Here is a 15,497-nt window from a genome sequence, read left to right as displayed (position 1 = left end):
AACCAAAAAAAGACCTGAAAATAGGTCGATGGACCATTTTTCAAAAAATATGGACAGCATTTATTTTGTATGTTCAATTTTTGCACCTTAAAATTGTCATAAAAACTGGATAAGGCTGAGTAGAAGTAGAAGTGGGTGATAAAACCCACAGGCCTCATGTGCTGAATCATAAACATCTGTCTGTCCATTCCCCCTTCTCATCCAAGTCTGGTCATGGTGGCACCGTACTAAGCGAGCTACTTCAAACGTGCTTCCCAGCAGCATCTTCCAGATCGTCGCAGGAAATCTCAAGATGTGCTTGGATGAGGTGAGTTAACAAATCTCCCGTCGGTTCCAGGAGGCACCCAAGAGGCATCTTTATTAGAAGCCCGAACCACCTTGGCTGGCTCGTTTCTCGGGCACAGCAGCAACTCTGAGCGACTTCCAGATGTTTTCTTACCTGAGTTTCTTTCTTCTGCCTTAGACATTGTGTCTGCACAAATGATGACACTGAAAGTGATTTTTAGAGTGAGTATAAAACTGATGGCCTTTAATCTCTGCAGGATGCCATCACTTGGTAATCCATGCCATCGGTGGATCAGGTAGTGTTTGTCGTCTGTTTTGCTTCCTTCTCTTTTTAAACCAGACCCTGTTGACTCTTATCTGAGACGTCGTCTGTGTCTTTGAGGACGACATTTCCCACCTGCCCTGTTGCAGCAGAGCCTCTTTCCTTCTTTATTTTCACCATCTTTGCTCAGCTTTGGTTTAATTACACTGATGTTACATTATTAGAGGATCATTCAGGTCCAGACTGCTAAGGAAACACAGTTGTGCCATTTCTGGTTTCCTCTCTAAACTCTGTTGTTTCAGTTTCTTTCTTTTTCTTTTTCTTTTTAAATCAGGTTTTGAGCCATGAAACATGAAACCCTTGGAGACAGATCTTTTTCCTGATATAGAGATATTATCTCTGTCTGTCATGGTGTTTGCTGTTCCTGTGCTAGTTTTGAATATCGGGTCTTTTTCCTCCAGTTTCTATTTTACTTCTTGTGTGTTTTTCTGTCCCTCGTCTTCCTTACTCTGTTAATGTTTTAGTTTTCTTTTTTAAGCCCTAGCCTGACATCTTGTTGACATCTGATCTCTTTGTTAGTCCTCTCATTTATGTTTTGTATTTTACTTCCTGCTTTGTGGTCGTAACCATCCTCACCTGTATTGATTATGTTCATGAAGCTCTAATCAGCCCTCTTTGTATAAATATCCTCCCTTGCCCTTTGTCAGGACAATCAGTTTAACAGGACAATCAATTTATAGTTCAATGTGTTCATGCACCTCGTGTAAAGAATTGATGTGAAGCTTTCGTTATGAAAGAAACAACAAAGGGGTTGGAGGCAGCACGGGAAAAGTCCCACTGGGGTTTAAAATGTGTTGCATATCAATAATTTTGACTTTCATTTTCTTTTTTCATAAAATTTTCATTTTCTAAAACTATTTGCTTACTTTTAGCAGAAGGAATTCATGATTTGGGTTGATAGAAATCTTTTCACTATACCAGGTGCGGCCAGTCAGCAGGGAACTTCCTCTGTGTTCTTAACTGAAATGTCTTAACACTCAAAGTCATAGGTCACAAAAAAAAAATAAAGAAGCAACACAAAAGTTTGACTCCGGCTCTGTGATCATGTCAAACCTTTATTCCCTTTAATGCTGAAACTAAAGCATGCTTGCACAAAATAACCTCACAGAAAAACCAGAAAATAACACAGCCGTGAAGGGAGGACAAGCGTTCACAGAATCATAGAAAAAACAGTACAAACGCTAAAACACAGCAAAAGCCAAGATGAGTTACAATCCTCGGTGAAACATCCGCATGTGGTACAATATCCGTCAACTAAACATAGTGCAGGTGACATGAAGTATTTACATTAAATGCAACTGTACACATGTCATGTTAGAAGAAAATAGAGATGTGGGTGGACTTAACCTGTTAGCCCAGAGGAAACGAAACGGGACTCGTAACGTTTACTGAGTTTGGATATCTGATTGAACAGTGACTATAATGCTACTGCATGCTGAGCTGGCAGAGAGCCGTTAGGGAACAAGAATTCTGCACAAGAGCAGACAGATTAAAGAGCACATCTACAAACGGCTTCAAAAAGTCAAGGCGGGCATTGGCAGTTCATTAAAATAATTAATTTCTGCTCGATTAGAAACATAAAATGAATTCTGGCCTCTTCAGCCAAGCAGTACGAGTGATGTTAACTTTAAGGCTCTTTATTGGCCTTTTCCGGGCGTTGGGCAGAGTTTGGGTTCATCTGATGTTGTCACGTGACTTTTGTTTTCAGCCTGTCTGGATTGAGCACTCTCCTCACACTCTGTGTGTACTTTTTCATTTTGTTACCACACAAACATTCAGCTTTGTTCCCAGTCAGGAAAATCTTCCTTAATAAAAATGCAATAAAAAACAAAACAAGAAAAACTTCAGGACATGATTACAATATAAATTTAAAGCATAAGGCTAACAATAGTCACTATTTTTCTTCTGGTCCACAGATCAGATAACATAGTTGAAATGTTTTCATATTTTCTCAGTAAAAGTTCCTAAATTGAACTGAAACCCACAGTGAGCGCTCCCCACAAACTAAACTTAAACATCTGCAAGCTTCTTTCTGCCAAGTCCAGATGAAGACAGAGGTCTGGCTATTTTTAGAATAAGATATGTTGAATATAAGAAAGAAAAATAATAGCAAATATTAAAGTAAATCAACACCCTGCACCTTAATCAAAGCATGACTTTTGTTTTGCAGATGATTTAAAGAAAGCTTCAAAATGGAATAAATAAATTCAGGTGTGCACACCTGGTAATTTCAGTGTGTGTGTCAGCATATATTCATAACTTTGTGGGGACCAAAATCCTGGACCCCACAAGTTTGAAGGCATTTTTGAGACTCAAAATGTGGTTTTAGTGCCAGGGTTACAATTGAGTTATGGTTAGGTTTAGGGTAAGGGGCTAGCGAAAGCATTGTTAATTAGATGTCCCCACAAGATATGAAAACCCAATGTGTGTGTGTGTGTGTGTGCTGTCCTCTCTGGGCAGTCATGCTTGATATGAACATTTTAAGGCAATTCTGCAATAAAAACTGTCAGTCCTGTAGGATTAACATCTTATTTGATATTTTAATAAAATCCCCTGAATAATTTCAGGTGCAATAATCTTCTTTTGTCATTCAGTGCTCTATATTTAACCATCTTTGGCTCTGTGCTGGGTGCGAGCAAAAGTACAACAATAGTTTTTTCCACCCTTAGGCTGAAGCCAGTCCAGTGACTGACGGGATAACTGAGCTATGCCCCCGCACGGACCTGCCAAAAAGGCCTCGGCTCTTCTTTCACAGTCTCAAGGGAATTGTTTCTGAGTGCTGAAGAGTGCATTCTTCTGCCACTCTGGGCAAAAGAAAAAAGAAACAGGGATTAAGGGGTACAATACGTGACTACAACAATACATTCTGCAGTGTTGAATGCTGTTGGCTCCATGTAGGCAGTGGAAGTCCAGTTAGCCAACAGTTGATGAGTGGAGGTCCAATGAGTCTGAATACCAAAAAAGACCTCAGATAGGTCCCTATGTTCATCCTCTATGGTTTTCCCTCCCAGTAAGTTGATTATGTGGTTAACCAGACACAGGAAGACATACAGTCATTTACAAAATAAATAGTATACGACACAATAAAGACTGCTCAAAGCAATGGAACAGAATAGCACACATACTTGTTTTTTACCAAAAAAAGGCTTCTATTGGAACAGGAAGGTGCTTTTTCCCCACTTTGACAGAATTCATGAAATTTTATGGTGGTGACAAATGACCACCATAAAACTGTTTGACTGATTGCAACACCAAGAATGCTCCAGTGCTAATTGTGTAAATGGGAGTTAAAGTGCTGCAGGGTCAAAGAAAGGTCTACTACTACGATGTCTCTCTTTATCACACACAAGTTATATTTTTCTAAATGTAACAGTGAACTTTTCAGACAATCTAACTACTAACTGAGCTTCTTACAGCTTTAAATACTGATACAATGCTACTACTTCATATATATATATTTAACACACGATCTAATGTGCAGAGTGTATGTTTCTATTAGATTTAATTGATAAAATAAAGAAAAAAGATTACGTTTGATTGTTTGGTGGCAAACTGGATAACATTTTATGTGCAAGTCATTAACCTTCTCATCAGCCACAACCCAGTCACCAAGCAGAATATTTTATTTCTGTTCTTTTTAAATTGTCTTCCCAGACAATAATGATTCCAACTAACATCAAAAGCTATTTACACCGCTTCCAGAAAATAGGAATAAAGGAACAGGGTTAGGATAACCACCTGTGATGGTTTAGGTCTCAGGGGCCTTAAAACATGGGAATTATTGATTTTCAATTTGGTAGGAATTAAAAATGAAAGCGAGTTTATCCACCGGATTTGAAAGCGCAGTTATAATTTTGGTCTAACAGCAATGACGAATTACATTTTCAACATTTCAACATTTTTATTTTAATAAAATATTGTATAAACTGCAACCAGGTTTAAATTTCAATGCAGTCTGGCATACCTAGACTGACGATGTTGTCCATGATACAAACACAGTCAAGCAATGAATATCACACTTGATTTACTGAGAGGAAACTAGTTCAGCCTTGATGAAACGTGAACATCTTTGCTAATGACTAAATGTTCTTCATAGACTAAATGATCACTGCATGGTGGCTGCATGTGTGCCATGGAGTTTCATTTTATATCTCTTTATTACACAGAGGGATTTTTATCAGGATCTAAAGTCTAAGGAAGGGCAGGAAGTGGTGACTTTCATGGCCTTACAAATTAAACCATATGTAAAAATGCTGCTTTACCTGTGTAGAAGGTGATGAAACAACATTAATATGAAACTGATATTGACTTTTTTACATTTTGAGAAATAAGTGTAGATTATTTTGCTAACTCGGTTGATTCTCTTAAAAAGAAAAATGATACTGATGATTAAATTCATGGATCAGTTCAGCCAAATTACGAGAACAAAAATATCCTCTGTCACTGCTCCTGTTCCCTCTCGTTTTTCATGCTGATAGATTTAAATCTCCTCTGCTTTAGATATTTGTCAAGAAAGAAGAAGAAAGAAGAAAGAACTAGGATGGAATTCCTCTTGCACTTCCAGGACCGCTGAGTAACCTACAGACTTGGCTGTCATCAGGTTTCCCTTAGAAATATGTTCCTTCTAAAAGGAGGTCTGCAAAATACTTGTAGTAATTTGAATATCTAATATGAAAAGACACACTGATGCTGAGTTTTATTGTCTAAACCACAACATGGGCAGACTTAGCATTTTTGCTGTGATCTGGGTAAACTTATCCATAAGTCCTTCAGGCTATAATATTGTCATATTAGCAGCTGTATTACCTTAAAAAACTATTACAAAATTCTGAATAAGAGCAGATATTTGAACAAGAGTAAGAAAACGAACCTCCAAATTTGAATAGTAAAGAATTTACCACTATGATTGCTAAACTCTGGCTGACATGCACAAGAAAGCTTCAACAGCTTCTGGCTTAACTTTATCTTTTATCCACTAAACCACCAAACATGTGGGAAACATTACAATAATTATATATGAGCACGACATTTTCAAAAATGGAGTCTGAAAATCAAAATATGTGTTGATATACTCAAGCATTCCATCAATAGACATACCAAGTTTTGTTCATGATAATAATATTTTTAATAAATGTAAATATGTTAAATGAATATTTGAAAACACCTTGATCAATCGGCCTGGAGATTATATTCTGTTCAATTCTCTTTTTGTGTGTGTCCATCCTATTTCTGCCCTTTTGGTCATCACAACTTAAAGCATGTATATAAAGCATAAAGTATGTACAGTTGCAGTGACCCTCTGAGGACCTTACAAAGGCACGAATAAAATCAACCATCCAGACAGATTTTCACAATAAAAATAAGGCACATAGAATAGATAGATCTATATTTACAGAGGGTATGGCTCCACACACACGTGCACAAATGGACAGTTTTAATAAACATCACAGTATTAAAAAGATGCCAAACCTAAGAGTCTATTTTTTCTTCAATAACATCCTTTTTTCATTTTTTTTTCCTTTCCTCACCCCTCTGATCACTCCCCCTTGCTCCTAGTTTCGTCTTACAGTCTGGCAGCCAAGTCGGCCAATTCTGGTAATTTGATATGATACAGTAGAATCACATCAGCGTCACTGACCACCCTGTAGCTTCTCTTATCATTCCTATTCAGAATAATTTGTGTTGATTAACTTAATTCTGATGAGTTCACAGGCTGCCGTTTAAGCATATTTCATAAAAAAGCATATTTCTTGAAAAGCAAGGACTTTTGTACAAAGGAATTTAATCACGTTATTGCATACTCTGTACTGAGGAAAAATATCCAATCAAATTAGAGTACACTCTGACAAACCGGCCTGCTCCTTGTAAATTTAACTTAAATGAAAACACATATCAATTTTTTGCAGATTGTTGAATTAATTGTACAAAAAAACTATGTGCTCCTACAGCAAAACAAACAATTCACATGATGACACACGGTTTAGCAAAGTTTTCAGGGACATCTCTGAGGCTGAGACAGAACCAGAACGCTTCTAAACAGTTTGTGTGGGTGTTGGGCTTGTACAGTGTTACGGGGCTATCTCAATGAATATCAGAAGAATAAAAAAAAAAAAAAAACACTCTCTGACTAAGGCTTTTAGAGCTCTGTGCTGCTTGGACGAGCTCTACAATTCAAAGCTTCTCAAACCATTGAGGCTCTGAGAGTTTTTGAAACACAGGGAATGTCAAATGCTGGAGATTTCTGGAACGTGCAAAAGTCTCTGAGCACTGACTCAGGCTTCATTGAGTTTATAATCATGTTCTGTAATTCAACTCAGTCAGCCGCTACAACCTTTCTCTTGGAATGAGGGTGTCACACAACTTTAGAATACTTGGATACGTTTCAAAACATCGAATTTTGCAAAAGGCTCTCACAAAGTTCTGGAACATTAGGAAGATATCCAACAGACTGAACGGTTGAAGGCTGAAATCCAGAAATGTTAGAAGTACTTCCAGAACACAGGTTCAATAATGTTCAGCGGCATGTACAGAATAATGACTCATGTTCCAGTGCTGTGCTTCATGTATGAACCTTTAACAGAAGCCTTTCAGTGAAGCTGTGAACAGGATGTTATGAAGTTTCTAGAACAATGTGGGCAGGTCTAGAACATATTCTAATGGGGGGCAGCAGAAGTGCTGAGGGCAATCTAAAACCTGGTGCAGTGGGTGCAGGTGTCAGGCATGATGATGTTCTTGCAGAAGTTGTCAGAGTGTGTGGAACAGTAACCTTTCACCTTGTCAATCATCTGGCTGACAGGAAGGATGGAGGACGAGGAGGAAGAGGAGTTGGGCTCCACTTCTGAGGAGGAACAGGATGAGGAGATGCACTTTGGATTGGTCTGTTTGGAGTAGCATTTAGCTACAGGGATCAAAAACACAGAGGGAAAGCAGGTGTTATGACCTAATTATGGATTAACATCAGTTATTATCAGTTATTAGAAGGAAATCTGATTACATTGACGCTGTCACTCACGGTGAAAATGTCAAATTAAACATGTTAGCACTTGTTATTTAACCTTCACTTATTAGTATTACTTCTAGTTAAAAGCTTTACAAACAGGATAAATTAATAAGGTGTGTATTATGATCTGGTTGATAATTTAACTCATGTCATTGCTCATTGCTTGTTTCTAATGATATGGTAAAACCAACCATTCAGACTGCACTGGTATCATGGTGAACCCTGTAAAATATAAAAACTATATAGACTAAACTATATGGATTGAAATAAACTCAAAGGCAGAGGATGAAGAATGCTCTGAACACAGGGTAGAAAGGAAAGGAAGAGAAGACAAAGATCAAGAATGATAATTTGTTAATTAATTCAAATAAATGTGGACAGACCACTTTCTGGGTAATGAAATTATAAAGAGTACAATCAGTCTCACTGCGATCACCATAATCAGCAGAGAGATAGTGTTGTTATTTGGCATTTCCTAAACCCAGAACCTGACATAAACCTCACCAAGTACTTTTAAGCCTAAATCATAGCAAAGAGCAAATGAAAATCGAAACCACAGATAAGCAAAGTGCAAAAACTGAACCCTCCAGCACGCTGCGCTCTCCTGGTTGGCAGTATTTTGACTTTTAAAAACACTGCCACTGCTCTCTCCTTATGCAGACTTTGTTATTCAAGGGCCTAGTGGCCGAGAGCACCAGTGCCATAAGACAAAATTTGAAGTGTCCACACCATGGCCAGGGGTTGAGGAAATTAAGATGGAGCTAGAAAATGGGGCTGGTGCTATTCATGCTGACAGGAGCCAGCAGTGCCATAGAACGCTATAGAATTTGTTGAATAGGTTGAGAGAACAGGAACCGCCCAAGAGCAACAGCAAATCACGGCTGACATGAGAGTTTAAAACATTGCGCTAAAATACATAAATACTAAGTTATTTAAGACCTTCAAGACTTTACCCTGTCCGCTGTTTCACCCCGCACCACATCATCCAGGCCAACATGGTTAGCGCCTGCAGAGAGTCCACTTAGAGTCCCCTGGGCTGCACAAAGACCTGGTGCTAACTTTGATTTTGCAGTTACGTTTACATTGTACCACTTTTCATTTATCTTCTGCCTTTAGCCTTTTGCAGTCGCAAGTACTCAGCCCACAGACATTTAATACTGTACTTCTTGCAGCACTCATACTATGCAATATTAAAAATGCGATCTGAAAAAACTTGAAAACCTTGAAGAAATGTAGAAACTTAGCAGTTGTTTAAACCTTAAAATATACAAGAAGAATTCCTTAGTCCATGAAAAAATTAAGGATTTACATAAGTACAGCATATTTTAAATCAACTTACCAAGAAAGTAAAACACAGCAATGCGAGTGAGGTCAAAATGTCCAGGAGAAACACAACGTATTTTTCTACAGTCATGTGCAATAATATCTGACCCTACCCGTGAAAACAATCCATGTACCACAATTACGATCGCTCTGAGCCAAAAGTATCTACCTTCAGCATGATATTTGTGAAAACAATATCTCTTATTTGTCTTTAGACTGTTTTGGAATTCATAAAATAACATAAAATATGTTAAGTCAAACATGTTCTTGTTCAGGCATGACAGTTACATGAAAGTTATTCACAGTCTAATTTAAACACTGCTCAGAACAGCTGAAGGTTGTCCTACACAGAGTGACAAGTAGGACTGCAAGAGTAAGGTATAACAGGTCTACAGTACAAGGATGGTGATATGAACACTGGCCAGACTTAAGCCAGAACCAACTCTGTTTATTCATCAGGAACTGAAAGAAATGCCAGAGTACAGCTCCCTCGTAGAACACGTAGGTAGCGCCAACCACTGAATAACCTGAGATCTTTGCTGCTTTATTTAACCATGAGTGAAATTCACAAGATTAACAATCTTTTTTGTGCTTCCCTCAGCAGAGTTTGGATGGGAAAACATATTCGATAAGTTCTGATCATCTCACAGTGCTATGATGAACTCAACTTAGGGCAGATTATTTATCTGTCTTGCCAAATGTTGTCTGGTTTTTGTCTGGTTTTCTGTTTTGTTTTTCTCCATCTTTCATTTCTTATTTGCTCAAAAAACCCTGCTTTTTCAAGGATTTTATGAGCCAGCAGAAAATATAACCGGGATACTCTGGGTCGTATCACCCGGGGTCGAAATTTCATGTTGCACTAGATGCTGAGATCGTAACTCAAAATGTGTGCATACGATATGCAAAAATAGAACGGTGACAGTATGCGGTATATAATTTTGACCTAACCGCTGTTATCAGCGGTTTAGCTGAAGATGTGTTTAAATCATAGGTGATGGGACTAGTATAAAAAGATGTGCTGTACATTACACATGACATCTTCACCTTTTTTCACTCACTGCTTTATGTGTTTACACACTTCTCTGCATTTAATTATTAGTTATTATTCATCTTCCACAGGGTGTCTCTGTCTTCCTCACCTGCCACCAATCACGGCGGATAACTTGGTTCTGCCAGAGGTTATATTCGTGTAAAAAGGGAGTTCTTCCTTACCACTATTGCCAAGTGGTTGCTCATACGAGGTCATCAAAACTGCATAATTTGGATAAAACTATCGGCCACTACAGGTATGAACGATGAAAATAAGTATACTTCTACATAAACTCAAAACATGTGATAGTTAGCAGTTGGAAGATGTAAAGGAGTACAGAGTAACTGATATTTCATATTTTCATATTTTCAAAAACTAATTTATTTCTAAAGTAAAATAGACTGATTAAGAGACAGACTTTTGTGGGCCTGCACCCATAAAACAATTTGGGTGAAAAGACTGCTTAGTCAGAAGGCGGAGCTTTAATGAGAGAAGATGGCTAGAATGGGTGAGAGAAAGTAGAATTGTTGAGATGTTTCAGGCATCTGACCAGGAAGCCTCCTGGTCAATTGCTTTATACAGTAAAAACTTTCCTTTTAGGTAAAGCTTCTAATGAAGGCTGGGTCATCCCTTAATTATGGATTGTTTAGTTATGGACAGGCCTGAACCATCCGTTAGTTATGGCGCCTTCCCATTTTTCTCTTGCAAAGCGTTTGTGTTTGTGGCCTCTCTGTGCTCCTCTTTTCTCCCTTATCTTTCTCCTCAGGCTCCAGATCAGGCGCAGCAGATGGCTGCCCGATTCTGGTTCTGCCAGAGGCCTTTACCAGTTTAATGGGGGTTCTTCCTCCTCACCACTATGTCCTTGCTCACAGGAGTCTCAATGCTATGGTTCTTTTGCTAACATTGTAGGGTCTTTACCTCCATAATATAAAGCACTTTGAAACTAGAGCAATATAAATAAAACTGAATCAAAGGTTTCCCAGACATAACAAGCTGAGAAGAGTCGCTGGGGTCGACCCTCACTGGAGGGATTTCACATCTTGTCTGACCTGAGATTGTCTCAAGATCCTTCAGGGGGAAAGTTGGAGGAAACAATGCTGGGGACAACGACGACTGGAATGTACTTTTAAGTCTGCTACCAGATAATCTACTGACTCCAAACAAGAAGGAAGATGAAAAAAAAATGGACACAAGAGGAAAAATGAAATATGAAAGTGTTAATATGCTTTGTCAGTTACCCTGAATTTAAGAACCAACCCTCTTATAAACTAACCCACAGCTACCAGCAACAATGCAAAAGCTCCAGAAATGTCACAAGTCCCAGATGTTGATGGGATTTTGTGTAGGGTGACCAACCGTCCTCTTTTCCCCAGACGTGTCCTCTTTTCACGTTCTGTCCGGGGTGTTCGGGGGGATTTTCGAGATTGATAAAAATTTCCAGGTTTTCCTATATTCTGACAGAGGACCATTGTGTGTGACGTCATCTGCTGCTTTGTGAGCGCTTGTTCTTCAGGTAAGAAGTTATGACCTGCATTCTATCTGGGTCAGATATAAACCAAGTTTAGGTGGAGTTTATTTTCGTTGTGCTGACTTTTTACAGTCAGTTACAATAACTCGTACTGCGTACTATCTAGTATGATGGAGTTTCTATACAGCTGGGTGGGTGCTATGATGTTACTGATAGTGAACTTTATTGATAAGGTTAGTTATTAGAGTTGCCAACCGTCCCGTAAACAACGGAATCGTCCCGTATTCAGAGAAAATATATGCGTTTCGTATTGAGCTGAAAAGGACCACAGTTTGTCCCGGACTTCAGCGAGAATGGAAAAAGACACAAGAGAATCATCAGAGCTGAACAGATGATGGAGAAACTGGGTTACCTTTTTCGTGACATGAATGAGTTGAAGGGAAGTTATGAACTGTTTCTGAGAGACAAATAACACCAGGATCCTTTTCTATGTAGCTGAAAGCTGGTAACTGTGCAGGGGCGAGTCTAGCACAGCCTTGCCAGGGGGGCAGGTAGGGCATTAACAGGGAAAGGGGGCACAAAGAAATACTTTTCTTTCTTATTCTCATTTAAAATATCTAGCTTTTAATAAATAATTATCTGAATCTTACAACCAAAGTTTTCATCTGATGTAAAATGTATAGAAATCATACATATACCAACAAGACAGTGTACACCACTGTCACAACAGCGTTTGTTTTCATTCAAAGGCTTTATGGTTTTTCCTATAATACCTGGTGGGCCGATCTCTAGTCAAAATGCCGGGCCCGATTTTATGTTTCTTTAAGCAAGTTCTTCATCACTGAGCCAAGTGTCCTCTTTTTTGGAAATCAAAATATGGTCACCATAATTTTGTGAACTGCATGTTTGTTTTAGGTTAGCATTAGGGCTAACCGGGGAACAAGCTAAACATCAAAATTAGAACGAACTGAGAAGAATAGAAGTCCAAACACTAGTCTCTGTCATGGTCCCTGTGCCCCGCTGGTCGACCCTCTATTAGGCAATATGTTTGGTGTGTTTGCTCTCTCTCTCTCTCGCTCTCTCTCTCTCACCGCGGCGACGCTCATTGCGGGCTCCCGCTGCTGGCCACACACCTGCTCTCATCATCGCACCGGCCGCTGATTCCAGCTGAGTACTGCACTACTTAAGATGGCGAGTCTGCACTAGTCTTTGCTGGATCGTTGAGCTATCAGCGTCAGTCAAACTTGTGTATCTGCCAACCTGAATCTTGAAAGCCCTTTGTTATTATCCCGCTAACCTGACCTTTTTGTGTTTAGATCGTTTTGGAAACCAGATTCTGAGAGGAGTGACTGAGGAGGAGTTTTTGTACAGAAAGTGTGGAGCACCTTTCCCCCTAACCCTGTGTCCCCACGGACCCTGGCGACCCGGACCCCTTTCCCCTGCACGTTGTATATAGCCACTTGGTGATTGTGTCCACTGTAAATAAACGCACTGTTCTTCGCTTAAAGGAACACCCTGGCCTGCGCCTGAGTCTCTTTCGGAAACCTTATCAGAACGATCCAGCCAGCATGGACTCAGCAGGACAGGACCCTGTGGGCCGGGCTCTGGCCGCCCAGGAAGCCGTGCTTGCCCGCCATGAACAAATGCTCGTGCAGCTACGGAATGACATGGCCGCATTGACCCAGGCGGTAGCGCAGTTAATACCGCTGGAAGGAAATGCGCAACCAGGGAATCCTCAGCCACCCGGCCCAGCTCCCCAGGAGGCACCGCCTGCCGCAGCGTCAGGTAGCTCACCTCGGGTCGGGACGCCGTCTGACGGACCTCTACCCACACCGGAACCATTCTCGGGTGAGTCTGACAAATGTGCTGGTTTTCTGGCTCAGGTTTCTCTAACCTTCCGCGAGCTGCAGCGTTTTCATAACAATGATGGGGCAAAAATCACTTACTTAGTTCAACTTCTGAGAGGCCGTGCACTAAAGTGGGCCCAGGTTGTGTTAAACTCTGATCCTGTCATCACCTACGCTGACTTTCTCTCCAAATTTAAGAGTGTGTTTAACCCAGGCACCGGGGCTGAGGCCGCTGCTCTCCGTCTCCTCAACTTCAAACAAGGTAGGAGGAGCATGTCCGATTACGCTATCGACTTTTGGATTCTGGCAGAAGAGGCGGGTGGACTCAAGAGGCGCTACGGAGCGCGTTGTTGAACAATATTAGAGAAGAATTAAGGGACGAGCTAATCGTGCGCGATCTTCCTGCCTCCTTTAATGAGCTAATGTCTCTGTGCATTAAGGTTGATGAGCGGCTACGGGCTCGCCGGTCGCAGCGGAACTACAACTCCCATGAGGCTGCGGGAGCCTCTGGCGCCATGGCGGATGCCGGCCCCTCCCGGACTCACGAGAGCGGGGACGGAGAAGAACCCATGCAGCTGGGCGGCTCCCATCTCACCGCGGCGGAGTGTCAGCGCAGAATTTCGGCTGGTGAGTGCCTCTATTGCGGCCATAAGGGACATGTTGTAGCTACCTGCCCTTCGCGGGCAAAAGGGCGCGCCCGCCAGTGATGGTAGGAGTACTGGTGGGCGAGCTAAGCCAGGAAGAAGCTCCTCCCCGTTTAACGCTACCGGCTAAACTTTCCTTCCACTCTAAGAGTCGCTCCCTGTCAGTATTAATCGACTCTGGGGCAGAACAAAATTTTATTGACTGTCAGTTAGCCCAGCAACTTGGGTTAAGATTGGAGCCCCTGCCTCATGCATTGCGTGTTACGGCGTTGTCAGGCCAACGCCTTCCGGACATCACTCTAGTCACTGAGCCTGTAGAGCTCACCCTCTCTGGCAATCATTCTGAAGAAATCTGTTTTTTGGTGTTTAAAGCGACTCGCACTCCACTGGTTCTCGGCCACCCCTGGCTACAACAGCATAACCCTCACATCAATTGGCTAAAGGGATGTATCACCGGGTGGGGGGAGGACTGCCACATGACCTGCCTTAAAGCTGCCTCACCTCCAAGCACTGAAACGCCCTCTCCTGGGGAAATGAAATCGGCCGATTTAACTAATGTGCCCTCCGTTTATCACGACCTAGCTGAGGTGTTTCAAAAAGCCCGCGCCCAGTCACTTCCTCCACATAGGCCCTATGATTGTGCTATCGACCTGCTCCCTGGAGCTCCGTTACCCACCAGTCGGCTCTATAGCATCTCACTTCCTGAACGAGAGGCTATGGAGAAGTACATTACGGAGTCCCTGGCTGCCGGCCTCATTCGGGCCTCTACTTCTCCAGTCGCGGCAGGCTTCTTCTTTGTCGAAAAGAAGGATAAAACCCTCCGGCCATGCATTGACTATCGCGGATTAAACAACATCACAGTCAAAAATAAATACCCTCTGCCTCTCCTCACTTCGGCCTTCGAACTCCTCCAAGGGGCAACTGTTTTCACCAAACTGGATTTGCGAAACGCATACCATTTGGTTCGCATCCGTGAGGGCGATGAGTGTAAGACCGCCTTCAACAACCACCTCGGCCACTTCGAGTACCTTGTCATGCCCTTTGGCCTCACTAACGCCCCTGCGGTGTTCCAAGCCCTGGTGAACGATATGCTTAGAGACTTCATTAACCGTTTTGTTTTTGTCTATCTAGACGACATCCTGATCTTTTCCAGAAACCAGCCCGAGCACGAGAACCATGTCAGACAGGTCCTGCAACGCCTCCTCGAAAACCGATTGTTCGTCAAAGGAGAGAAGTGTGAATTCCACGTCCCCACTGTTGCATTCCTGGGGTACATAATCGATCAAGGAGATCTCCGCCCGGACCCTGTGAAGGTAAAAGCTGTCGTTGAGTGGCCAGAACCACCTAATCGGCGCCAACTGCAACGTTTCCTTGGGTTTGCCAAATTTTATCGGCGGTTCATTCGGGACTTCAGCCGAGTTGCCTTACCGTTGACCCAGCTAACCTCTCCCAAGCTTCTTTTTCAGTTGAACAATGAAGCTCAGTTGGCTTTCCAGGAACTCAAGAAACGGTTCGCCACGGCCCCCATCCTGATCCAACCCGACCTCACGCAGCCATTCGTGGTCGAGGTTGACGCCT

General features: G+C 41.6%; 2 protein-coding genes across 5 annotated transcripts in view; one reads left to right on the top strand and one right to left on the bottom strand.

Moving 5' to 3' along the window:
* Positions 1-1,630: 1,630 nt before the first annotated feature.
* adgrg6 (adhesion G protein-coupled receptor G6) overlaps positions 1,631-15,497 on the bottom strand; it is a 116,713-nt gene continuing 102,846 nt past the window's right edge. For all 4 annotated transcript variants that reach the window (XM_039598705.1, XM_039598707.1, XM_039598706.1 and 1 more), the window contains one exon: positions 1,631-7,505. In XM_039598705.1, the coding sequence (XP_039454639.1) occupies positions 7,294-7,505 (212 nt within the window). In that variant the 3' untranslated portion in view covers positions 1,631-7,293. The remainder of the gene's footprint in view (positions 7,506-15,497) is intronic.
* Positions 12,216-13,771, top strand: LOC120433119. Its single transcript, XM_039598709.1, has one exon. The coding sequence runs from the start codon at positions 12,997-12,999 to the stop codon at positions 13,627-13,629; it is 633 nt and encodes a 210-aa protein (XP_039454643.1). The 5' UTR covers positions 12,216-12,996; the 3' UTR covers positions 13,630-13,771.

The sequence above is a fragment of the Oreochromis aureus genome, linkage group 15, assembly GCF_013358895.1.
Source record: "Oreochromis aureus strain Israel breed Guangdong linkage group 15, ZZ_aureus, whole genome shotgun sequence".
Taxonomy (NCBI): Eukaryota; Metazoa; Chordata; class Actinopteri; order Cichliformes; family Cichlidae; genus Oreochromis; species Oreochromis aureus.
Note: the sequence above shows the minus strand (reverse complement) of the source record. Positions and strands in the feature narration are given on the sequence as shown.

What these genes read in the sequence shown, in the direction of transcription:
- LOC120433119 (XM_039598709.1), top strand. Translation starts at nt 12,997, where the DNA reads ATGGACTCAGCAGGACAGGACCCTGTGGGCCGGGCTCTGGCCGCCCAG.